A 25845-nucleotide genomic window follows, 5' to 3' on the forward strand; every position below is an offset into this window, starting at 1 on the left:
TCTCCTTGTCCCATTAAGTGCCCTAGGGAAGAGTACAGACCAGCTTTCAGACAGTCACTTCTTTTACTACTTGTCCTCACAGAGGTACCACTGAAGGGACAACAGATTCTCCAAGGGAAATCAGTGGAATCGAAGTCCGAGGGGGGAAATCTAGGGGGACCTCAGCCCCACTACAATGCAGAGGAATGATTTTCACTGACCACAGAAAATGGGTCAGGGCAATAATGAACTAGGTTACTCCATCAAGCTGTGGGGTCCATCCAATTCATTCTTCATCCAGTCACCCACCTTCCAGATCTTTTAGTCCTCACAAACAGCATGAGTTTGGAGGTCTGGGAAGCTCACTTGGAGACCCAAACCACCTAGGCTCTCTGGAGCCAGAAGGAAAAGGCTCACAGCATAAAACTCCTAGGACTAAGAGCAGTCAAGTTAATTCTGTGAAGGTTCCAGCCCAGCATAATGGGGAACCACATCCTGGTTCAGTCAGACAATATAACAGCAGTCACCTATTTAAACAGCCAAGGGGAACAAAAAGCCTGAAGCATTGGAAATAATGAGATGATCATAGAACAGTTCCTCCTTTCAGAATGATCCACATCAAAGATGATCTGAACCAAGCCAGACTGGCTCAGCAGGTGCAGGATCAACAACTCTGAGTGGAGCCTGAATCAAGAGGTTTTCAATCAGATTGTTTAGACATTTGGGCTCCCTTCAGTTGACCCATTTGCAAATCATACAACTACAAAAAGGCTGAAATACTTCACAGACTCCAGAGCCTTAGAGACAGATGTCTTATCATACACTTGGCCTCAGCTGTTATACATTTCCATCCTTTCTTCTATTATAGATGAGATGAGATGAGGCGACAGTAATTCTTATAATGCTTCGTTGGCCATAGACACCTGAATTCTCAAACCTGATAGTGCTGAAACCGGAACCCCCACTCCAGCTTCCATAGAGACAGACATCCTCTTGCAAAGTGCCCCTCTACATCCAGACACAAAACAGTTTCAACTAACAGCCTATGTATTGAGACTGAAATGCTAGAATCGCTCTGTCCTCCAGACTCAAGACATTGCTTTCATCTAGGAGGTTATTGACACTCAAAGCATACTTCTCTGACTGCTCCAGATTCTACACTGATGGCTAGAGCATAATGCAAATCCCAGAGATCCTGGAATTCCAGCTATTCTGTTTTTTCTCCAAGAAGGCACAGTCAGAGCCCTTCAGCCTAGTATCGTGCATTAGGTGTCGGCTCTTAGTAGCAAGCTATTCACAGGATCCTCAGGTTCTCCTGCAGACAATCTATGGGTAGCCAGATTCCTTCAAGCCATCCAACTAGCCAGACCATTGGTCAGGCCACTTCTTACAAAATGGGACCTTCCATTAGTTTTGTGGGCCTTGACAAGCCACCCCTTCAAGCTTTTGACTTCAATGTTGGCTTTTTATTTATGCAGTAAGACTTGTTTCTTAGTAGTTGCCACATCTGTCAGGCAAATGTTGGAGCTGGCAGCCTTATCTACACAAGAGCCTTACAACATGCTCCATGAGGACAGTGTGGTGCTCTGGATACCCAGAATCTTTTCTTCCTCAGGTGAATTCCTCCTTCCTCAAGAAGTGATGTTGTTTTTCTGCAAAACAGAGAATTTCTTATCAATATTTTTTTTTCTGATAGCAACATCTTCCACAATTCTAGCCACACTAGATGGTTCATGAGTCAAGGGTCAGTATTAAGTGGAATCATTACCCTAGGACCATTTTTTCTTACTCTAATGTGCATAATTATTTCCTTGTCTCTGGAATATCTTGTGGTTAATGATATTTTACAGCTTGGGAAGAACTCATCATGCTAGAATCTTGATGAAGTATAGCCTTTTGTGACACTGCTATGCTTCTGCTAATACAGAAAAGGAAAAATTTCCCCTGTGCATTCCCCAAGTGGCATCGGGACATCTGTTTGTGATTCACTGAGCATATTGCTGTGAGAAGTTAGAAAATGGCGTTTCAGCAGAGGATATAGAAGTACTTAGAGAAGCTACAATGAAACTAAAGCTTTTAGTCTGGAATCAAAGTACAATTCAAAGGTAATTGAAAAAAATTATTAACAATGAGCAACAAAAATCTGTGTCCAGAGCATTTTTAGTAAAAAGGCTTAAAATCAGAAAAAAAGGTTTACCTATTGTTTCTTGCTACTTATTTTTTAATGATTGAATAATTATTGATCAATTAATATTTGTTTATTACTCTGAAAATGTAAAATATAAAGCCCTATATATAATGTGCCAAATATTATTATTTATCATTATTAATTAGATTTCTTTATGTATTGCACAACAGTTGTATGAATAATTAGTACTGTTTTTGCTAGGGGAGAATAAGTTTTGGAACACTCAGATGCATTTTTAAGGCTATTCTCAAAATCCTTTCCCACACACACACATTTCCCACCTCCCAGGGCTTATCTATTTTATTTGAGGTTTTGCATTTTGCGTTATTCTTTTATAGATTGTAAATGCCTTGGGACATGTTACAGTACGTAAACTGTGCAATGCAAAAGCAGATTGTATGATATTGACCATGAATGCAAGAATATGTGTGCTTCTTTAGACACTGCTGTTAGTGGATCTATCTCTATAAACAAGCTGCAGTTGTGATTTGTGGTCACATCAAAGTGGTAGAGAGTTTTCATTGATTTTGAAAAGCAGGAGCAACCAAGCGCTTGTAAAAAATGCAAAAATAAAATCTGCATCCAATTTGCTTTCATATTTTAAATAGTATATTTAAGGTTTGGAAAGAGTTGCCAGAAGGAGTTGTCCTTTTTAGATCTATCTGTGTAGAGCGTTTCATGTTTCTAACATGGCTGAGCATTGTACTGCTGTAAGTATGTTCACATGCGTACCCCTTTAACCACAGAAGCACAACATTATAGCAAGTGGGCGTACACTTGCCTGCTTCGTTTATTCTTTCTGCCATCGTTCAATAGTGACAAACACTGAAGACAGACCTCAGACAAAAGAGAAATAAAGGAATATATCACCTGAAAATAAATGCATCCGATGAAGTGAGCTGTAGCTCACGAAAGCTTATGCTCTAATAAATTTGTTAGTCTCTAAGGTGCCACAAGTACTCCTTTTCTTTTTGCGATCACCTGAAAAGGAACAGTGGGATTAAAAAAAATGGGAGGGTCATTATAGGTAGGCTACAATTCCAGTGCCATGGTTTAATACCACTTCCTACGACAAAATGGTGGCATACTGTCCCAGCAGGGGTCATTAGATTCTGGGTAGCACTTCTTTCATTAGACCCTAAACACCCTATCAAAACACCTTTTGAGAATTTTTGCTCGTATTGCTCCTAATCAAGCGTTCTAGCAGCAATTCTAGGCCTGAATCCTGCAAAGAATTAAATATTTACATATGCTTATACTGCACATAGTCCCCTACTATTGCTCTTTCCATTCAGTTACACATGTCTGTGTTGGATTTAAAGCTTAGAATTTATAAAGCAACACGAATATCTGCAAAAAGGTCTAAAAGCCTGGTTTATAATCTTCCACATAAAACACCAGTGAGATTATAAATGGGAGTATACAAAAGTGTGAATTCTTTGCAAGATTGAGCTCCTAGGTTAAGATTTTCAAGGCTGCTTAAAGCTAACAGGGAAATGGGCTTCCAAATCTCTGCAGTGGCTTTGAAAGTTTCAGCCCCCTAATGTCTAAGGCTGTAACCTTTTGGAAGAGAATGGTGAAAGTGGAAAGAAGAGCATGGTCAAGGAAGGAAGACTGGTAAAGGATTAGAATTTGAGTACAAGCTTGGTAAAGGCCTGGGAATCAAGCTAAAGGTTCTTAGAGTGGGAGCAGGGAGCAAAGTGTGAATCATTTTGTGGATACAGATTAACATGGCTGCTATTCTGAAACAAACTAAGACATAGCATGTTTTTTCCCTACTTTGTGTGCATTAGTGAAAGCTTTTGTTTAAAGCTCGTGCTGTTGATTTGTGCATGTTCCCTGTGCACTGGTGTTCATGAAGTCAAAGGTTAAATACCCTACAGTGTTCAAAATACATAAATAATGCTATTTTAGTTATGTACCCTACATTTTTTCTTAAAAGGTTTTTATGATTAAAGTTGGGGGGAAATTTCATTTCAACAATAAAGTAATATTCAGGACTAATTTCTGCCTGCCTCATTCAAGTGACTAGTTACCTAGTTGTGGTGGGATCTTAAGAACAAACTTTAGCCAATCAGACTGCTCCGAGTCCAAATGGTGTCATAAGCAAATACAATACATTTGATTAAAAGAAATAGTTAATTCACTGCAACATTTCTTGGGAAACTGATTTACCCTTCAGAACTGATTGCACATTGCAATGACTGCTGCTTAAATAGGAGAGCATTAGCCAAAATTTGGCTTCATAAGAACGCTTGGTCAGTGCCAAAGGGCAAAGTGTTCTTTAACGTTTAGGGCCAAATTTTTCTTGTTTTAAGCCAGTGAGTAGTCCTGTTGTTAAATAGATGTGAAATTGTAAACGCCAGTCTTTGGTTACAGAGGTTAACCAGATATTAAAAGAAATAAGGCAAGTGAAATGCAGGAAATTCTTTTAAAATTTATAATTATTTTAAAATAATTTTTATTTTATAAAGAGGAAAAAAGGGGTAAGAGTGTGTGTATTTATACACAATAAGGCTATATTTATAGCATGTGCTTTTCAGTACAGTAATTTTTCATATTAAATCTAATCAGACCTTATTTTGTAATAGCTTTTTCTCTTAATCAGCACAGCTGCTCCTTTGGGATGCTAAACTCTCCGCAAGAGTGTTCCAATTAAGGAGATTCTACAGTAATTCTGTGATGTCTGTCTTTGACGTCGTAAGCCATATAATGTTACTTAAACAAAGAACTGTTTCCTTGTATCACTGCTGCTCATTTTAAAAGTTCATATCTTGAAAACTGGAAATTTTTTACAGTGTTCTTGGATAAAATTATATAATTCTTCCATGTTGTCTCCATCAGAAGTCAGTTTAATAACAAAAGTTTTCTTCCTATATTCTCCATTCTTATTTTAAGTATTTTATTGAATCTTTTAGTCACAATACATTGTTCCAGTCAGATTAGATCAAAGGATTATAACTTTTTCATGTGAGTGAGTTAGGAGTTTCTTTTCTTTTGCTGTTTTTGTTGGATTTCTTTTTCCTTTGGAGCGGAGGAGTTTGCTTGTGGTGCTGTTATTGTCAAAATGTGTATACTATGAGTGTATATGATTATATCTTTTTTTTTGTTGCTGAAAGAGGATATGCTCTTACATTAGGCCATTACTGATGTGATACTATGTCACAATGCGGATACAGTGCTACCCCAAATTTGTACCAAAATTATAGTAAAATTCAATAGCCTCCCCAGGCAAAAAATGTGCATTGCTTTCTTGACCTTTACCAAAGCTATTTTAAACAAAGAGAAATAGAATAGGGTTGGGAGAATTTTTACCCCCAAGCTTCCTGTAAATTATTTAATTAACTAGGTATATTGCCATTCAAATTAGAATCAAATTAGATCTATTTCCAAAAAAGCTGATGGTACTCTAGTTTGATAGCATACTCTTGCCTTTTATTTGTTTTCTATGCTCCTTTGTAATGTAATCTCTTAATGAATCTGTATCACATTATTCAAGTGAATTAATATTATTTAATGCTTCCTAATTTTATTTCTAGCACTTATGCAGCTATTCCCATTAAGAATATTATTTGCATCTTAAAAGTTGGTTAGATAAAAGTCTTTCTAATAAATGGTGATTCTGTTCCACATTATGTTTTTGGAAAATGTTCAAAGTTTTTTCTTTGTGTAAAGTGCTCTCTAGAGCTAGAATATCAACCCAATCATCATCCCACCTATTGAACATCAATTTTATGGGATTTGTGGTTCAAGAACCAGTACTTTACAATGATTTATAGCAGTTAGCACATGTAAATTCAAGAGTTATAATTTGCCCTGTGATGTGGATTTTATGCATTTTCTGAATTAATCTTCATTGTTTGTATGCATATTTTCTATACCCTTTTTATTACTTTATTACACTATGTATGTAAGTTCATTATATTTTACTTTGCATATTACAATAAAAGAATATTTTTAAAAAATTTAAAATCATATAAGTGCTTTATTTCTTCTTCTGTTTTTCTGGACCATATCTGTATGGCATATACTGCACCTTTAAGAAAATAATTTATAATATAAACTAGAGCGTACCATTTAACCAATCAGCTGTTTGGAGTTCTTTTAAAACAATAATTGCTGTGAGAAGATTAAACTTCAGTAGCAAGAATCCATTATATACTAGTGCTCAGATTATATGATGATGGGTGCAGTATTAAAAACATCTAGATAAACTAGATAAGTAACTGCATTCATGAAAATTTTAATATTGTCGTGGGCATAACCATTCTATATGTATAGGGGGAGTTAATTGCTATATGAATTTTAATGATGTCGTCTAAAGAATCTTAAACTGAGAAAAACCCTGGCATGTTTCTTAAAGTAGAATGTAAGTCAAATATTTGTAAACATCTGGTTTGTTTGAAAAATAAGCGGGATTGATTTTTGCAGATCACCATGCATAACTTAATAAAACGTGATGATTTTAGAGACAATGAGGCTAGTTCCTTGGCTATCCTATTTAATAGTTTGTAGCATTAAGGATATCTAGCAGTGCAATTTAGAAACATTTTGTAAAACACCCTGTAACACTTGGTTGGTTGCAGCTGTCATCTATTTTTTTCTGGATTAAGTTTGGTCAAGATAGAAGCGGACCCATTTTCTGGTTGTCATTTGCCCAGGAAGTAAAAGCAAATTGTAATGAGGGAATCACAGCAGGAGAACCTCCTAACAAATGAGAGACATATATTGACTGACAGCCAGCATGCCATTTCAGTGATAAATGAATTTTTATACACTGCTGTTCAAGGTCACTTTGTGCTCTCATTGTATGCTGGCTGTCAAATCATACGATTCACATTTTAATACTAAGTAATTGTTGATGCAGAATGGTTAATGCAAAATTATATTACCAGAAGATTAAAAGTTATGTTTTATTAAGTTAATTTTTTTAGTACATGTGCTTTTTTATCTTGCTATTATTGAAAAGCTATTTGAAGGACAGGCAGAAAATGAATTAAAAAAATAAAAGGCAAATATGCTTTTTTCTTCTTTGCTAGTATAGTACTGAATTTTTATTGCAAGTGCCAACATTATTTGAACGAACATACCAGTTTAATTACTAAGAATGTCTTTAGATTTAGACTTTTTTCAGTGAAAATATGTTAAAATAGCTGAACATAAATGTTTGTAGAATAAGGAGTTTGAATTATTTTTGGAATTCACATTTAGACATTTCTGAGAAAAAATTTTGTTTTTTGGTACGGCAACAAAAATTGAAGAAATTGTTTTAACACATAAAACTATTTAACTTTAATATGTACTTTCAATTATTTCACACTATAAAATGTGTATCTAAGCACATAACACACTGTAAGAAAATTTGACACTTTGGTATGTGTTTTGAAAGGCAAATGAGAGAACCAGAAAGGCAGAATTTACTAGACACAAGCAAAGAAACAGAATATCTGTAGAAAGTGAGCTTTCTTAAAACAAAGGCATCAAATTTAATTATATCAGATTATTACTATTATTTAATATTTATATACTGTAATGGCACATGGATAAAGAGTGTTTTCCAGATTAGGTATTTTAAAAACCTAAACCCCAAAATTCCTTTTTTAGGAAATACAGGGAAGATGGGAATCAAGGGTTAGGGGATGATTGTTGAGAGACACAATTATAGCTGGTATAAGGGGAAAAGAGAACCTCTCAAGTTTCTTCTGTGGGAACTTAATGTATTGAACGTTCAAGTTATTTTGTTGCATTGTCTTGTGGGGTTTTTTTGTTTTTCTTACAGTACAGTCATGATCATGTGCAGAAATAGCAGTGGTGATTGACACCTGTGGTGTTGGTGGAATACTACCCAAAATAAATGAATTTTGAGGAAGGATTTGAAGACAGAGAGTGAGTTTGTAAATCAGGGCTGAAGGCTCTAGATACAGCTGAAGATAGGGCCCTTAGTTGTAAATTGCTTTTCAGTTTCTTGAAAAAAAAAGATGAACAGATCTACTGTAGGTTGGTGGAAGCTGGAACACAGAATTCTTAAGTTTTGCATTACTCAAAATCCACCATACTTATGGGGTTGTTTTTTTGTTTTTGTGTTTGTTTTTTAGTATTTTACATGTAAAAATATTTATCGAAAATAACTATATCATACCCACTACGAGTTAGTAGTGTAGCATTGTTGCATTTAGAAAGCTGTGCAAAGTTAGTGTGGAGGTGTGCTATAACACTATACTAATGATCTGTAAAGATCTTCTGGATCACAGGAATCTTTAGACTATGGGCTAATCTTAATCAGACACAGCTACAGCAAGCTACTATTTGAAATCAAAGGTCAATTCCATAATGAAGTATTGATTACTTCCTAAACCATGATTTGTAGATCCAGATATACCAGTCAATTGTAGGTATGTATCATAAGTAAGGGTATAAGTTACCATTAAATTAAATTATGTGTTCTGAAATTATAGAAAATTTGGCAGAAATCTGTAGAAATACAAGGAATTGGGTAATAAAACAGGTTCAGCATGCTAGAGACCACAAGAGCTCTATTACCCAGATGTGTGCTACTTCTACAGATGATCTACTGAGAGAAGAAAAATATGCACTGGGCCTAGCAATTTGCACTGTTCTTGGCCATAGCAACTCTAGTTGGGGACTATAAGACAGTGATCTAGAATAGGAGTTAATGTATCTTGGGTGACTTTCTTTTCTCTTACACCATACCAATTTAAATGACATTGACAATAATCTTAAATTATGGGATCTGTTTGTCATACTGATTCAAATACATATCACCAGTTAACAATAAAGGGAATTATTAGATCCACTTCTGATGATATATGTAAATGGCAATGTGTGGGTGAGGCTTCTGAGGGATAGTAAAATCATTTATTTAGGCTGTAGTATGCTGTTGACACTTACCTATACATCTTTGTTTTCCATCATCTAGGAATCTTGTTGGCTCCTGGATTGTTTCAGAATGGCCAGATAGCAGTTTTAGCCAAAACATTTGTTTTCATAGTCAGTTGGGGCTACAAGTTGTGACCTTTCCTATCATATACAGACATCACCATCATTGCCCATTCTTTCATCACCTCCAGATTGCCGTAATGCAATGCACTCTGAATAAGGCTATACCTGATGATAACTCAGCAACTTCAGCTCGTACAAAATGCATCCGTTTGCTTATTTAACAGTGTTTCACACAAAGAGCATATTGTATTTGTGCTCCATAGGTTCTCTGGTTTTCCAGTGCATTTTTAGTGAAATTCCAAGGATTGGTTTTGACTTTCAAGGCTCTTTATGGTTTGGTTTCTGTTCTCAATGCTTTACATTCACATTACAATTCAGCGGGGACAAAAAGGAGACTGCTAGTTGAAATGTCAAATAAGATTATTTGGTATGCTTGTGTGGTATGGGAGTATTTCTTGCATGGGCTCTGCACCAGAATGGCAAGACCTCCGGAGGGGTTTACAAAGAACTGTAGGTGGATCGCCACCACCCTTTCTTTCTTTATGGCTAGGTGGGAGAGGGAAGTCCCCAAACTTTTCTTTTGTAATATGGGGTCATGATGTAGCAAAGATTGAGAACCTCTGATCTAGAGAATCTTGCTTGTTTGATTCAGACTTCTTTATTGATTAGGTATGCTCTAGATTTGGGGGTATTTTTTACTGCAAAGTGAACCAAGTTTTTATGCAAGCTGAGGTTTTCTTGGAGGCCAAGTGTCCTTTATCATCACCAAAATGTCAAGAGATTGTGTCTCACTCTTCCAGACATGGCCTTTGGTATAGTGAGCCATGCCATTGTGACCTAGACTGCATTGTTATTGTAATGTGTTTTATTTAGTGTACCACTGAAAAACAGATGTATATTGCTGCTGTTGCAGAGCACATCAATATGACTGCTCAAGCGGATTTGCCCCCAAAATCAGTGTCACTGGCTGGTCGTTAATGAGAGAGCTTCAAAGTCTTCTAATTTTTAATGTGCAAATAACCAGTCTGTACAAGGATTGATTTGCTCTATCTCCTTTGGTGGAAGTGGAGACCTGGAACTGCCTAACTTTCCAAGCTACAAGCAGTAGACAGTGTGTTCTTGGGGGACGGGGGGCTGTCTGATCTCTTCCTGCTTAATATTTGGTCAAAGCACATAGGTGGCACAGTTCAGGCTAGGTTTCCAGACTTTTATTATGTATGTGTTTGAATTATAATACTTCTTGTGATGCATTTGAGTACGTTGCTTTCCTTGATAACGCAATATTGTTTCCTTTCTGTTCATATACCCACAGAGTTTTGGGAATAGATATCCATAATGTGGTGGTGTTGGTAATAAATGTATGTTCCTGCAGTAATGCAGTAGTTACATTAATATCCAGTTCTGTATTTAAAATACTTTTTTCAACTGCTGATTAAAATAAACTACTTTAGAATATTGCTGCAGTGGAATTCAACACTTAGCACAGGTATTTACCTTTGACAGAACAATTTACTTCAGTGCAGAGTTTGGGAAATATTAGACCTTGAAATGGGTGTTCATAGCTTCCATATATGATGTGCTTCAGTACAACAACACAGGCAGGTGCAGAAGTCAAATAGTCTCCCAGGAGCATCCCCCATTTAGAAAAAAAACAAATCAATTGGTTGGGCAGACGGCTACTACACACAGCTGCACTTTGTCCCACTGTATTTTTTGTTCAAAATAAACGGTATCCCTGAACAGTGCCACTGTTATATGCACATATATTAGATTTTTCCATAAAATTCAGTAACTAATTCTGAGAAGAAAACCTACCCATTTTGAGTGTAATCCAAAAGGCAAAAAAAACTAAACAAATATTTTATCATGCACTTCCTTATGGAAGCAACAGAGGCACACATCCTTCCAGGTAGCCTTTAGCATAACAATAAAATTGCCTCGGCCAGCCAGCCAAGCCTAAAAAGCAAGAATATTGGTTCAAATAAAATGCTTCTGATTGAGCTGCATAGATTTTATGATATGCTTATTTACCTGACAAGTAAATAAAAGGGTGAGCATTGCCAAATGCACATTGAATAAGCCACAGAAAAGGTAAATCTGTGTTTTAAAGGATTAATGTCAGCTAGGAAAGTACATAAATTAAAACATCAGAGTGATGTGGCTCCCTTAAGGACTGTAGTTATTTGGATAAATTGTCAGTGGTAAAGAGTGCAACAAGTATGCTAGTGCTATTGATTTTCACCTTTGTATTACCAAAACATTTTTCATTGACACATATTAATTGCTTGTTAAGTGCTAAAGAGTTTGATGGTCTAAATATTGAATCCTATAATTAATTGGCCTTTTAGTTTTCCTTGTCATTAAGCAATAGTGATTACATTAAAGGCACAAGGGTTTGCTTAAGTCGACATATCTTGTACATGATGTACAGTAAGAAAATATTACTATAGATTCTTAATACACGACCTCTTGTAAGTGCAGTATATCTTACTTTCTGTTGTCATGTAAGCTACTGTACTTTCCCACCATCAATTATAGGTGCATCTTCTTATTGTAATTCAAGTTATAATGTTACAAACCCAGTTCTCAATAGGGAGATTATAATGTAGCCATTTCATGCCAAGTTTTAGCCTGATACAGCACAGAGGCTCTCAGTGCAGAAACAATAATTATACTGTGCATATTTTTCAGAAAATAGTTTAAACAGTTGTGCGTTTCTAATTCTAGTATTTTTTTATTGCACGATAATAGCAAAAAGATACTTTCAAAATTAAGTTGTTTCGGCACTTATGCCAAATTTTTCAAACAGGTTTTCCTAAACTCAGGAAATAAATCTGTTTTTAACCACCTAATGGCTTGAGCCTGAGTTTATTGAAGTCAGTGGCAAACTCCCATTTACTTACATGGTGCAGGGTCAGGCCTTTAGTGGCCTGACTTTCAGAAGCGCTGATCATCTACAGCTCCCACTGAAGTCATTAAGATCTGTAGGTACTTGGGCACAGCACTTTTGAATATTGGTTTAGTTGCATCAGTTTAGGCATCCAAACATGGAGAAGTTTCTTGGGGCTGCAACTTGGGAGCCATCATCAGCACCATCCTCTCTTGCCCTGTATACTCAGACTGTATCTAAATCTTCCCACTTCTTCCGTAATATTTCTAAAATATGTCCTTTTTTTATGTCTAGTTGGGCAAACTTTAGTCCAGAATCTCTCACCTGACATATTGTAACCTCTTCTCCAGGATCCCTGAACCATCACTCCATTCTGTCCCATACAAAAGCAACTGCTAAGATCATCTTCCTTACAGGTTGCTTTGATCATACAGTAGAACCTCAGAGTTACAGACACCTCAGGAATGGAGGTTGTCCCTAACTCTGAAATGTTCGTAACTGTGAACAAAGTGCAGTTTAGGCTCCAGTCCCAGCAGATGATGCTCCAAGCCAGATTCCAGCAGTAGCTGAACTCCCTCCTCAGTGCCAGCAGCTTAATTGCAGGCAGCTTCTTTCCCTGGGTCAGACTGCAACCTTGTCCCCGTCCCAGCCGGGAGAGGTGGGTGAAAATAATGCTCCCCCCACCCCCAGACAGGGAAGGGAGGCGGGGGTGAAAGCAGTGCAGACCCCAGTGCTGCTCCTGCTCTGCCAGCTGCCTTGGGCTGGCAGTCCAAGTGTCTTCACTGCTAGATGTAAGTGCGTGCTGTGGGGTGGGGGGGAGGCAGCCCAGATGTGCCTGCCTTTAAGATGCAATACAGGCACAGAACCATACAGTGTTTGCTTTTTCTTTTTGTCTCCGCTGCTGCCTGATTGGTTACCCCCGGTTTCACATGGTGTCCGGTTAACCGGTCAGTCCGTAATTCTGGTGTTCGTATCTTTGAGGTTCTATCTACTGTATTAACTTTTTCTCTCACTGGCTGCCCTTGTTTCACCAAACCAAGTTCAAACTTCTTGTCCTACCTTTCAAGATCCTTCACAATTCTGCCCCTCTTTATTTGACTACTCTTGTCTCTTATTGTGCCAGTTTAATCTCCCACAGTCTACCAGCAATGCCAGTCTTGTCTGACCCTTTGTCAGCTTCTCATGCAAATGTTTTCATGATTACTTCCATCCTGCCCTTGAGTGTGGAATATCCTCCCCGAACTAATGCATAATGCTACTATTCTATACTGCAGATCTCTCCTTAAGAATAACTTTGCAGTGATGCCTATAAGAAACTCCCTGAAAACGCACAAGAACAAATCCGCACAGACACACCCCTAGAACCCCGATCTGGGGTATTCTATCTGCTACCCAAGATCCATAAACCTGGAAATCCTGGATGCCCCATCATCTCAGGCATTGGCACCCTGACAGCAGGATTGTCTGGCTATGTAGACTCCCTCCTCAGGCCCTACATTATCAGCACTCCCAGTTATCTTCGAGACACCACCGACTTCCTGAGGAAACTACAATCCATTGGTGATCTTCCTAAAAACACCATCCTAGCCACTATGGATGTAGAAGCCCTCTACACCAACATTCCACACAAAGATGGACTACAAGCCGTCAGGAACAGTATTCCCGATACTGTCACAGCTAACCTGGTGGCTGAACTTTGTGACTTTATCCTCACCCATAACTATTTCACATTTGGGGACAATGTATACCTTCAAATCAGCGGCACTGCGATGGGTACCCGCATGGCCCCACAGTATGCCAACATTTTATGGCTGACTTAGAACAACGCTTCCTCAGCTCTCGTCTCCTAATGCCCCTACTCTACTTGCGCTACATTGATGACATCTTCATCATCTGGACCCATGGAAAAGAAGCCCTTGAGGAATTCCACCAGGATTTCAACAATTTCCATCCCACCATCAACCTCAGCCTGGACCAGTCCACACAAGAGATCCACTTCCTGGACACTACGGTGCTAATAAGCGATGGTCACATAAATACCACCCTATATCGGAAACCTACTGACCACTATTCCTACCTACATGCCTCTAGCTTTCATCCAGATCATACCACACGATCCATTGTCTACAGCCAAACTGTACGATATAACCGCATTTGCTCCAACCCCTCAGACAGAGACAAACACCTACAAGATTTCTATCATGCATTCCTACAACTACAATACCCACCTGCTGAAATGAAGAAACAGATTGACAGAGCCAGAAGAGTACCCAGAAGTCACCTACTACAAGACAGGCCCAATAAAGAAAAGAACAGAACACCACTAGCCATCACCTTCAGCCCCCAACTAAAAACGCATCATCAAGGATCTACAACCTATCCTGAAGGACGACCCATCACTCTCACAGATCTTGGGAGACAGGCCAGTCCTTGCTTACAGACAGCCCCCCAATCTGAAGTAAATACTCACCAGCAACCACACACCACACAACAGAACCACTAACCCAGGAACCTATCCTTGCAACAAAGCCCATTGCCAACTCTGTCCACATATCTATTCAAGGGACACCATCATAGGGCCTAATCACATCAGCCACACTATCAGAGGCTCGTTCACCTGCGCATCTACCAATGTGATATATGCCATCATGTGCCAACAATGCCCCTCTGCCATGTACATTGGTCAAACTGGACAGTCTCTACGTAAAAGAGTAAATGGACACAAATCAGACGTCAAGAATTATAACATTCAAAAACCAGTCAGAGAACACTTCAATCTCTCCGGTCACTCGATTACAGACCTGAGGGTGGCTATCCTTCAACAAAAGAACTTCAGAAACAGACTCCAACAAGAGACTGCTGAATTGGAATTAATTTGCAAACTGGATACAATTAACTTAGGCTTGAATAGAGACTGGGAATGGATGAGTCCTTGCACAAAGTAAAACTATTTCCCCATGTTATTTCTCCCCCCCACCCCGCCCCCCACCGTTCCTCAGATATTCTTGTTAACTGCTGGAAATAGCCTACCTTGCTTGTCACCATGAAAGGTTTTCCTCCTTCCCCCCCGCCCCCGCTGCTGGTGATGGCTTATCTTAAGTGATCACTCTCCTTACAGTGTGTATGATAAAACCCATTGTTTCATGTTCTCTGTGTGTGTATATCAATCTCCCCTCAGTATTTTCCACCAAATGCATCTGATGAAGTGAGCTGTAGCTCACGAAAGCTTATGCTCAAATAAATTTGTTAGTCTCAAAGGTGCCACAAGTACTCCTTTTCTTTTTGCGAATACAGACTAACACGGCTGCTACTCTGAAACCTATAAGAAATCAGTCAATTTATAATGATTTAAATATTCATAATTATAAAAAAAAATTGCAGTTGTATATAGAAATATTTAAAAACTATATCCGTCCTGCCATGTATTTTTGATGTCACTTGCCTTCTCAGATTGTGAGATCTTCAGGTAGAGTGCAACGTCGAGCACAAAAGAGCCCCAGTTCTGCTTTGAACTCCAGGCACTGCCTTAATGTAAATATTAAGTAATACCCCACTGTGAATTTGGCCCAAGTAAAGCTACACAAAAAGTATTTAGCTTTTAATTCAAGTGAAAGATAGTGCTACTATTTGAAATTTAAAATAATACTTATACATACATTTCAAAGTGCTTTACGAAGATGAATAAGCATCATGACCCCAAATTTACAGATGGGGAATCTGAGATATGGAGAGTTGTGACTTGCTGAAGATCACACAGCAAGTCAGTGGCAGGGACAGGAGTAGAATCCAAGGTTTCTGAGTCCGGATCTTATGCACATAAAAATTGCATATAGGTTTTTTCTTTAGATAGAAGATGATAATGGATGTGATAGTAATGTTGAAGTCCATTTGAGTTTTGCCCAAGTTAGGAGTCCAGACTAGGTCTTGGAAAGATCTTTGGTTGTATGGGTTTACAGGAAATATATTTCATTACAACTGTTTGTGAATTGTATATCTACTGCTGTGTGGATTACAGATTATAGTTTAAAGCAGCATTTCTCAAACTGTGGTCCGTGGACCTGAGGCTACTCCAGGGCGTCCGCCGGCCCAACTGATCAACTCGTCCCCCTCCCTCTCTCAACTCCAACCCCTCCCTCCCAGTGCCTTCTGCATGACACTGAACAACTGTTCCCCAGTGTGCAGGAGGCACTGAGAGAGAGTGGGAGGAGTGGGGATGGACCCTGCTCAGGGGAGGGGTGGACCTTTGGGGGAAGGGCCTTGTACTGAGTGGGGAGCTTTGTGGTCTGCAAAAAAATTTAAATCAAAATGTGGGTCCTCAGGTTGCTAAAGTTTGAGAACCGCTGGTTTAAAATATATGTGAAAAAATGTTATGTACCACTAGTGGTTGAGTATTATGCCTTTTAAATAATTCCTTTACATTTCATCTGCTACAAAAGGTTTGAACTTTTAATTAACATTTTTATGGCAGTGGTCCAAAAGATTTTAATTGCATGCTGCTAATTTAATCAAGTTTGGACATAAATGATTATGTCGATCAGTGGGAAAGGAACAGTGCTGCAAGCCTGTGCGTCCCAAGAGCTTTCCCATTTTCAGAAGGGCAAATGGTGATAAAACATGCCAAGTACGTGCTTTGTTGGGAGATGTGTACTGTAGTTTTTGGCAGTCATAAGTCTTTTTTACTTTTTAAGCCTAAATACCTTTTTAAATATTAGAAACTTGAAATTCTAATATAAAATCCTATGTATTTTAAGACTTAATTAAATATGCATTTTCCATTATTTGTAGATTTTTTTAGTATGAGCACTAAATTCAATAAAAATATAAAAGATATTAAAAATATCAAATTGTATTATTGTAAGGTAGCCAAGTAGAGCAAAGTTCAGGCCATGCAAGTATTTACATAATAAAAACAACTTAGTTTGACAGGTTAGTTTGCCCATAAAAGAATTATTACTCCCACTTAACAATAAACTACCAAGTAAATATTTTAGACATTCAGTTTAAAGCTGATTTTTTTAACCTAAGTATTATACTTTAAAAAGCAATTCAATTGAATCCATATTTTGTTAAGATACCGGACAAATGGCTTTGATTTGATGTAAAAACTGCAAGTTGGCAAGGGATTTGTTTCTAAAATGATTTAATTCAATTTTATAGGCTGAGAGATTATTAGCACATTGAAAAGAAATTGTCAAAATATTTAAAACAGAAGTGTTGACTTAAAAGCACACACCTACTTTTCATTTACTCATTGACTCGAATGGTTTTGGTGCTCTATCTGGATATTTGATGGGTTTCAACATTTTTGTAAATAAGAATGTGCATAACAGACTGTAGAGGCTTCAAATGATCTCTCCTGGTCTTTGGGACAATTAGATATGAAAATGGCCTAAATACAAATTTACACAAAAATAGATTCCTTGTTGGGACTCTGGTATTGCTTTGCTGAATTTGAGAGAGAGAGAGAGAGAGAGAGAAAGGGCAGGGGTGTCTTTTTCTGGCCAGAGTTTAGGAGATTTAACACTTGGAGACACAGTGCTTAATAATAATAATAATAAATAAATAATCATTAATACCTAGCTCTTATGTAGTTCTTTTCATTCTTATAGAACCTTTTGTCCTGTCCTTGATCCTGCACCCATTGAGCATCCAAAATGCTCAGTGATGTCACTGGGAGTTTTAGATGTGCAAGGAAAATAGGCTCAGATCAGGTCTAATGCAGCGGTGTCCACCCTGTGGGCCTTAAGGCTCTAAATTCTGGCCCCTGAAAACAATTGCGTTAAGAACATTTAAGTTGTTACAAATTGAGAATGTGTTCCATTTGCTCCCACAAACACACACTCCTCCCGTCCCCGATTCTGTCTCTGTTTTCCTGATTATTTTCCTCTCCTCTTGGTATGTGAATAAAGTGGAGGTGTAGGTTTCGAGAATTTCAGACTTTACTAAACTGCACTGGCCCCAGCACCTTTCTCCTCCTCCAGAGGATCTAGGCTTATTGTGAGGGAAAGTAGTTAGGGGACAAGACTTGCTTGTAGAGAATGTGGATGATTTGTAACACCTGTCAAGAATGGTCTAGGAGTACTTGGTCCTGCGTCAGCATAGGAGGCTGGATCAGATGACCTCTTGAGGATCCTTCCAGGCCTATATTTCTGTGATTCTATGATTTGTTGGCTCTGAAATCAACCTCTTTTGTATACTTGTTAGGATGGAGATTTTCCTTTGCAGTGACCTGCAAATACATTTTCATTTGCTGATGGGAGACCTGTCAGTTCTGCTACACAGAAGTCAAAGAAAAAAAACTGCACCAAGAGGAGATCTCATGCAAATAACCTACCAACATCTTACTATGGGCCTCTCCACTCCTGAAGTTCTCTGGTCCTCTGAAGAGCAGTGCTAACTACCTCCAGCAGCTCAAGATAGGAAAAAAAATATAAGTACCAGTCATGGTCAAAGACATGGTTTGGTTTGGCTTTTAAAGAGTACCTGTCATTAAGAATCAGGGAGAAAGAGATTAACTTCTAATCATGAAAGACCGGGGGGGTGGGGAGAGAGGGGCTCCTATTGGGATTACATGAGAATCATTTAACAACCCTCACCCTATTTGAGAAAGCTTCTTGATTGCCTCTTCTCTTCCCAATGTCCCATTTGCCGTTTCTTCAAATGAGAGAAAACTGCATATGGTGGTTCTTTTTTCTGTGGCTAACAGAAATGATACCCAGTGAGAGAGACTTCCCTCCCCCACATCTCCTTTGAAGGTGTATACCAGCTGGCAGAATGTCAGTCAACTTGTAAATAATCACTGCTAGGACAACAGGAAATGTATTCAATATGCTCTGGGCCTCTCCAAAGGTCACAGCCCTGAGTCTAATGTCCACATATAATAAGCAAGCAGGATGGGGTCTGTGATTGTAGTACTGGAAATGGTGGTCCTAATTTGCTATCATCTAATTTCTAATTTGACATTACACAGGAACTGGAACCCCTGGCAATAGGCAGGAGACATCGTCACTGAATAGCTATGGGGATCCACATTATTTCTCCGCACCAGCTGCCATAAAAAGCTGCTGTATCCTTCATACTACATATTTATACAGGGGGGAAGAGAATGTTGGGGAGCTATGCAAAAATATTATCTGCAGATTCATTGGAATTTAGCATTCTCCGAAGATATAGGTGAAAAATTCTCCAAGATTTCAAACATAAGGCATGAGATTTGGAAGCTGAGTAACAAGAAAGAATCACTGATCATGTGACTATAAAGCTGTAGATGGGATATAGGTAACAGGATTGGATATAGGTAACAGGTATAGGTATAATCACCTTCGCAGCAGATGAAGGTTGGCAAGTAAATGCTTGAAATTGTTGCACCAAAGGTTTCTGGACAGTCAGCTTCTGAATCTCATGCCTGACATTTTAATCCAAGAGTTTAGCACTATTAGTACAAATAACCAAGAGAAGAATAATTCCCTTTTCTTCTAGTTAAGGTCATAATTTTGAAAGTCTGAACCTTTTTCTATTATTCTATCAGAACATTTCTTCAGAATCCCTGAAAATGGACAAATGTTCACATACATGTATGCAAAACCACCATGACTGGCATAATTAACAGTCTCAGTAGAGAAGGCAAGGATGGCATAGAGACTGTATTACTGTTGTACCTAGTTTAGGACTGATGTATAACAATGGGGCATGGGGAAGCTTCAGCTGCTGCTGTACATGCTGTACCTGTTCTGAGAACACACAGAGAGAGAGAGGCCTTCTGCCTCCAAGGCTGTCCTAGTGCTGCCTTACACTATCACTAAATTCACTCTCATTTACGAAATAATGAAATTATATTTGGTTTTCAGTTTGCCAAACTATGATCTCTTCACTATACTTAGTTTTAGTTTAGTTTTAACTGACTGTTATGACCTATATCTATAAGTCATTTCTATAGATACAGACACTGTTAGGTTTGTGTTCAGTTTGTGTCTGTGTGGCACCATAATGGTGCCGAGTAATTAATCTTCTAAACTACATGTTTTCCTCTTTGTTAGACTATCCATGGCCATAAAGGGCCAATAACTGCTGTGGCTTTCGCTCCTGACGGACGGTACCTTGCCACTTATTCCAACACAGACAGTCACATCTCCTTTTGGCAGGTAAGAATATACACAAAAGGCGAAGATATATACGCGATGCTAGTATTGTAAATGAGGCTGAGTTTTTGGCATTTGCACAGTCAACTTTTTGGGTCTTTTTAAAAAAAGGTTATTCAGTACTAGTGTAACCTCTGACAAAGGAAAAAATAATGTATCATTATGGCTGAAATAACAATCATTCCAAAAGTCAGGAAATTCCAAAACTTAAAGCTGAAACCAGAACATAAATGCTCTTATTTTGGACAATCCGTATACAGAATATATCTCCCCACTGATTTTTCTCTTGCTTCCCCCTATTTTATTGCTCCACTAGTTCTTTTTCACATGCTGTCTGTGATGCTCTCACACAGGCATGTTGATAAAGGGTAACATTTTCAGAAGTGACATAGGCCCTTAGCAATTTAAGTACCATTGAAAATCAATGGGATTTAGGTTCCTGAGTGCCTAAATCACTTAAACATTAGACTTAGACTCCTTAGTTACTTACGGTAACATTTTGACAAATGTATTCACTCATGTTATCTGTATAAATAGATTATAAATTGTATAAATATATCTGTTGAATAAATATATATGTATAAACAGATAAGGTCCTTGCAATATGGACCTCTGTCTATCTTAGGTGCTGATATATTGCCCATTACCGTAGTATTATCTTAGCATCTCACAGTTTTTTATTATATATATCTCCCCACAACACACTTGTGAAAGAGGGAAGTACTATTATTTCCATTTACTTTACAAATGGAGAACTGAGGCACAGAGAGACCACACAGCTTTACCAAGGAAACAGGAAGGGTGTGCCATGGCATTGAATTGAACCTGGATCCCTGAGTTCCAGTAAGCTAGCACCCTATCTATTAGACCACCCCTCCTCTGTTTACATTTTATATCTGTGATGATATCTGTGATTACCAATGCTCCTACATAAATAATAATATACCTTTGTTTTACTATTTTTAAATGTAAGGTGAGTTTTACAGTAACTCCTCACTTAAAGTTGTCCCAGTTAATGTTGTTTTGTTGTTACATTGCTGATCAATTAGGGAACATGCTCATTTAAAGTTGCTCAAAGCTCCCTTATAACATTGTTTGGCAGCCGCCTGCTTTGTCCACTGCTTGCAGGAAGAGCAGCCCATTGCAGCGAGCTGGGGGGAGCTTGGAACCAGGGTGGACCAGCAGCCCCCCTATCAGCTCCCCTAAGTTCCCTGTGCCGCAGCTGCCCAGCAGGCTATCAATTGCCTGGCAGTTCAGCTGTCCCTCCCGCCACCGCCCTGTGTTGCTCCTGCTCTCTGCCTTGGAGCTGCTCCCGGGAGCCTCCTGCTTGCTGTGCAGGGTGGAGGGGGAGAGGTGCTAACGTCAGGGTGTCCCCCTTCCGCTGCTGCCCCCTGCTCCTTTACCCCATCTCCACAGGGTGGGGGCAGGCACAACACAGCTCAGGATGCAGGGAGCTTGCTGGCAGCAGCTGCTGTCTCAACTTGCTGATCTACAGAAAAAGACAGTATACTTAGAGTGGGGTTAATGTACTTAAGGGGGCAATTTGCGCTCTCTTTCTCACACATACACACAGGGTATGTGTTTCTTCTCTCTCTGCCATGCTGTTTCCCCTCCCTCCATTCATGCTGCCTTGTAGAGTGCGAGGTTACATTAACAACAATGCATTAACTCTTGTGAGGGCTCAGTTGAGTGCTAGTTCATCATTTAGCAGTAAGGCATTCCCTGGGAAATATCCCATCCTCTGACTCCACCCCCTCAACCAAGCTTCACAATCATCATTGCTGTGTACAGTATTAAATTGTTTGTGTGTGTGTGTGTGTGTGTGTGTGTGTGTGTGTGTGTGTATAGTCTATTGTCTGGCAAAAAAAAAAATTCCCTGGAACCTAACCCCCTATTTACATTAATTCTTATGGGGAAATTGGATTCACATAACATCGTTTTGCTTGAAGTAGCATTTTTAAGGAACATAACTACAACGTTAAGCAAGGAGTTACCGTACTGTGTTTTTTGTTGTTCATGTGCACACTAAAAATGTGTAACCTCTAGGTAATTCCATAACATTCATAAGTTTGGAACTTCATGAAATAACACTATATTCTTAATCAAATACCCATACTTTTATAACTTGTATTGATGCCTTGTAAATGTAAGGGTACGTTGATGGTTGACCAAATAAGAACCTGCCCTGCACTTAGTGAGTAGACCCTCTAAGCATGTGTTTGTGGTTTTTTTGTTTGTTTGTTTTTATTTCCTTTAAATGAATTTTTATGCTAAGGCTTGAGAATTTGATCTAAGCATTTTAATCAAAATTCTTATTGTTGTTAATATATATTTATATTATATAGTACCAAAAGTGAACTGTGCACTTTATAAAAAGCAGGATAACAACATTCCCATCCCTTTAAGTTTAAATTAATAGTTTGAACAATATTTTTCTTTCTTATGGTTTTTTTTATCCTGCAAAGGGCACAAGAACAGATCCCTGTGCAGAGTTGGGCCTTATATCTTTAGACTTTTTTTTTTCCTTAGAAGACTTTGCAATTGGGCTATGTGATAGGGTACATTTGGGTATCTCTATCCCTTTTTTCCTCTGGAGCTAAGAGTTCCAATTCTATTTCAGGTCATCAGTATAAAGGATTATAGTAGTTACAGTTTAGTTCCCCTTTGATCATAGCAAAACATCAGCACGCAGTGTAGCATGATTGGCAGAACCCAAGAGACAACAGAAAGGAAATAGCAAGTCAGGGTGAAGGTTTGTTGGCAAAGCTGGATGGGGAAATGTGTACAGCACTACCCTCATTTATGCATAACCTGTCCCTCGCTTTCATGTGCAATCAATTCATATTGAATTCTAAAAGAAAAAGATATTGGCATTAATGTACTGAGGTATTTATTGCTTTACATTTAGTTTCCATTCATATTTTTAAGCAATTAACATTCACCTTTACCTTACATGCCATTAAGAGTTTTAAAACGTATGCATTTAAATAGGAAAACCAACTCAAATGGCCAAAGGATGTAAAAGTGTTTTTAAATTATGTACTTAAATAATAGTTATCTGAAAAACAAGTGGGTTTGATCCTGCAGTTCATGCAGGCTCAATACCCACCAAAGACAGTGGGAGTTTTGCCAGCAGTAAGACTACAAGACTGGATCCAGTATGCCTGCAGATGTTAGTTAATGTTTTTTTTAATTTTCCACAATTTTCTGTATGCCATTCAGTAATACTGTACATGCCATAAAAAGTACAGAATTATTATCCATCATATTGTGTTTCTGAAATAGTGAATAAGAACAGTAAAAACGTTCAACCATCAGTACATATACTTAGTTTAACTACCTGGGAAAGCAGTCAGCTTATTGATTTTGATCTTTTACATAGAATCATAGAAAAAGGACCTCACTTAAAAAAACTTCATATTCAGGCACAGGTTTAAAAATGTGAATTGCCAGATTTTACTGTGTATAAATCTATTCATGTTAAGCTGGCTTTTACATAAAGAGTTAAATGTACCTATGTATTTAGTTTTAAAATGTGACCTGGTGCACTAGTGATTTTTTCCCCCTCTGTGTTCTATTCAGCACTATTATTAATGCAGGAAAATCAGTAACATTAGTCATCTTAAAAGGGTTATTACTCAAGATGATTTAAATTGTGAAAATGTCAGTGGTGCTTGCATGCTCCCTGCTAGAGATGCCATGATTTACACTCTCTGACACCATTCTGTTGCTGAGAAGGGCTAGAAAAAAGTAATGGCTTATATTTTGTACTGATCAGAATTCAGAACATGGTGTCAGCAATAACACATCTTAAATGTCCTAATATTTGCCCAGATTTCATGTGCCCAGTCTTAGGTATACAGCTGGACCATCATCTACCTATTGTATAGAAATCCTAGCATCCTAATACATTTTTATATGGGGAGGCTTTCAAGAGTATTGGAGCATTTAAAGAGAATGGAAGTTTTTGAGGGAGTTTTTCTTGTTTTTAAAAGATATAACAAAATATAATTCAAAAATATTGGCCAATTTTTCAAAGAATATAGATCAACAAAAGGTTTCGTCTCTTAATATTTTGTTGATATAAATAGCAGAAAGCGGGTGAAGCTTTTGTTGTTGTTTTTTAAAAGATTATCACAGAATCATAGAAATGTAAGGCTGGAGGACACCTTGAGAGGTCATCAAGTACAGCCTGCCTGCACTGAGGCAGGACCAAGTAAACCTAGACCATCCCTAATAGGTGTGTGTCCAATCTGTTTTTAAAAACCTCTAATTGTGGGGATTCCACAACCTCCTTGGAAACCTGTTCCAGAGCTCAACTACTTTTAGAGTTAGAAGGTTTTTCCTAATATCTCCCTTGCTGCAGACTAAGCTCATTACGTCTTGTCCTACCTTGAGTGGACATGGGGAACAATTGATCACCGTCCTCTTTATAATAGCTTTTAACATATCTGAAGACTATCAGATCCCTGTCCCACCATAATCTTCTTTTCTCAAGCCTAACAAACCCAGGTTTTTTAAAAAAACTTTTCTCATATGTCAGGTTTTCTAAATCTTTCTTCATTTTTGTTGTTCTCCTCCAATTTATTCATCTCTTTCCTAAAGTATGATGCCCAGAATTGGATACAGTATTCCTGTTCAGGCCTCACCAGTGCCAATTAGAGCAGGACAGTTACATCCCATGTCTTACAGATGACACTCCTGATAATAAATACCAGAATAATATTAGCCTTTTTTGCAACTGCATCACATTATTGACTCATGTTCAGATTGTGATCCACTATAACTCTGAGATCCTTTTCAGCAGTACTACCCCCTAGCCAGCTTGTCCCCATTTTGTAGCTGTGCATTTGATTTTTCCTTCCCAAGTGAAGTACTTTGCACTTGTCTTTATTGAATGTCATCTTGTTGATTTCAGACAACTCTCTCATTTTCTGATTTGTCAAGGTTGTTTTGAATTCTAAACCTGTCCTCCCAGTGCTTGTGATCCCTCCTGGCTTGGTGTCATCCACAAATTTTATAAGCACATTCTCCGCTCCATTATCCAAATCATTAATGAAAATATTGACTAGTACTGGACCCAGGACTGACCCCTCTGGGACCCCATTAGAGATAGGCTCTCCCTGTTTGACAGCAAACCGTTGATAACTACTCTTTGAGTATAGTCTTTCAACCACCTGTGCACCCATCATATTAGTAATTTCATCTAGACCACATTTCCCTAGTTTGCTTATGAGAATGTCATGTGGGACTGTGTCAAAAGCCTTACTAAAGTCAAAATATATCACATCTACTAATTCCCCCCATCCACTAGGCCAGTAACCCTTCAAAGAAGAAAATTAGATTGGCTCAGCATGATTTGTTCTTGACAAATCCATGTTTACTATTTCCTATAACCATATTATCCTACAGTTGCTTACAAATTGATTATTTATCAATTGTTCCAGTATTTTTCCAAGTAACTAAGTTAGGTTTACTGGTCTGTAATTCCCTGGGCCCTCTTTGTTCCCCTTTTTAAAGATGGGTGTATTATGTTTGCCCTTCTCCAGTCGTCTGGAAATTCACCTGTCCTCCATGAGTTCTCTGTTATGCCATTGGGACCACTCTTGTTCTGTCGTGCAGATATACTCCAGCATCCAAAGTCTTTTCCATCTCTATTTTTTTGTGATTCTAACATGTTTCAATATATA

The 25845-nt window shown here is 38.2% G+C and overlaps 1 protein-coding gene across 6 annotated transcripts in view; it reads left to right on the forward strand.

The window, feature by feature from the left end:
* Positions 1 to 25845, forward strand: part of WDR7 (WD repeat domain 7) — a 376297-nt gene that overhangs the window by 348710 nt on the left and 1742 nt on the right. For all 6 annotated transcript variants that reach the window (XM_038402296.2, XM_043515275.1, XM_038402295.2 and 3 more), the window contains one exon: positions 20054 to 20158. In XM_038402296.2, the coding sequence (XP_038258224.1) occupies positions 20054 to 20158 (105 nt within the window). The remainder of the gene's footprint in view (positions 1 to 20053; positions 20159 to 25845) is intronic.

Source organism: Dermochelys coriacea, chromosome 5 (genome assembly GCF_009764565.3).
Source record: "Dermochelys coriacea isolate rDerCor1 chromosome 5, rDerCor1.pri.v4, whole genome shotgun sequence".
Taxonomy (NCBI): Eukaryota; Metazoa; Chordata; order Testudines; family Dermochelyidae; genus Dermochelys; species Dermochelys coriacea.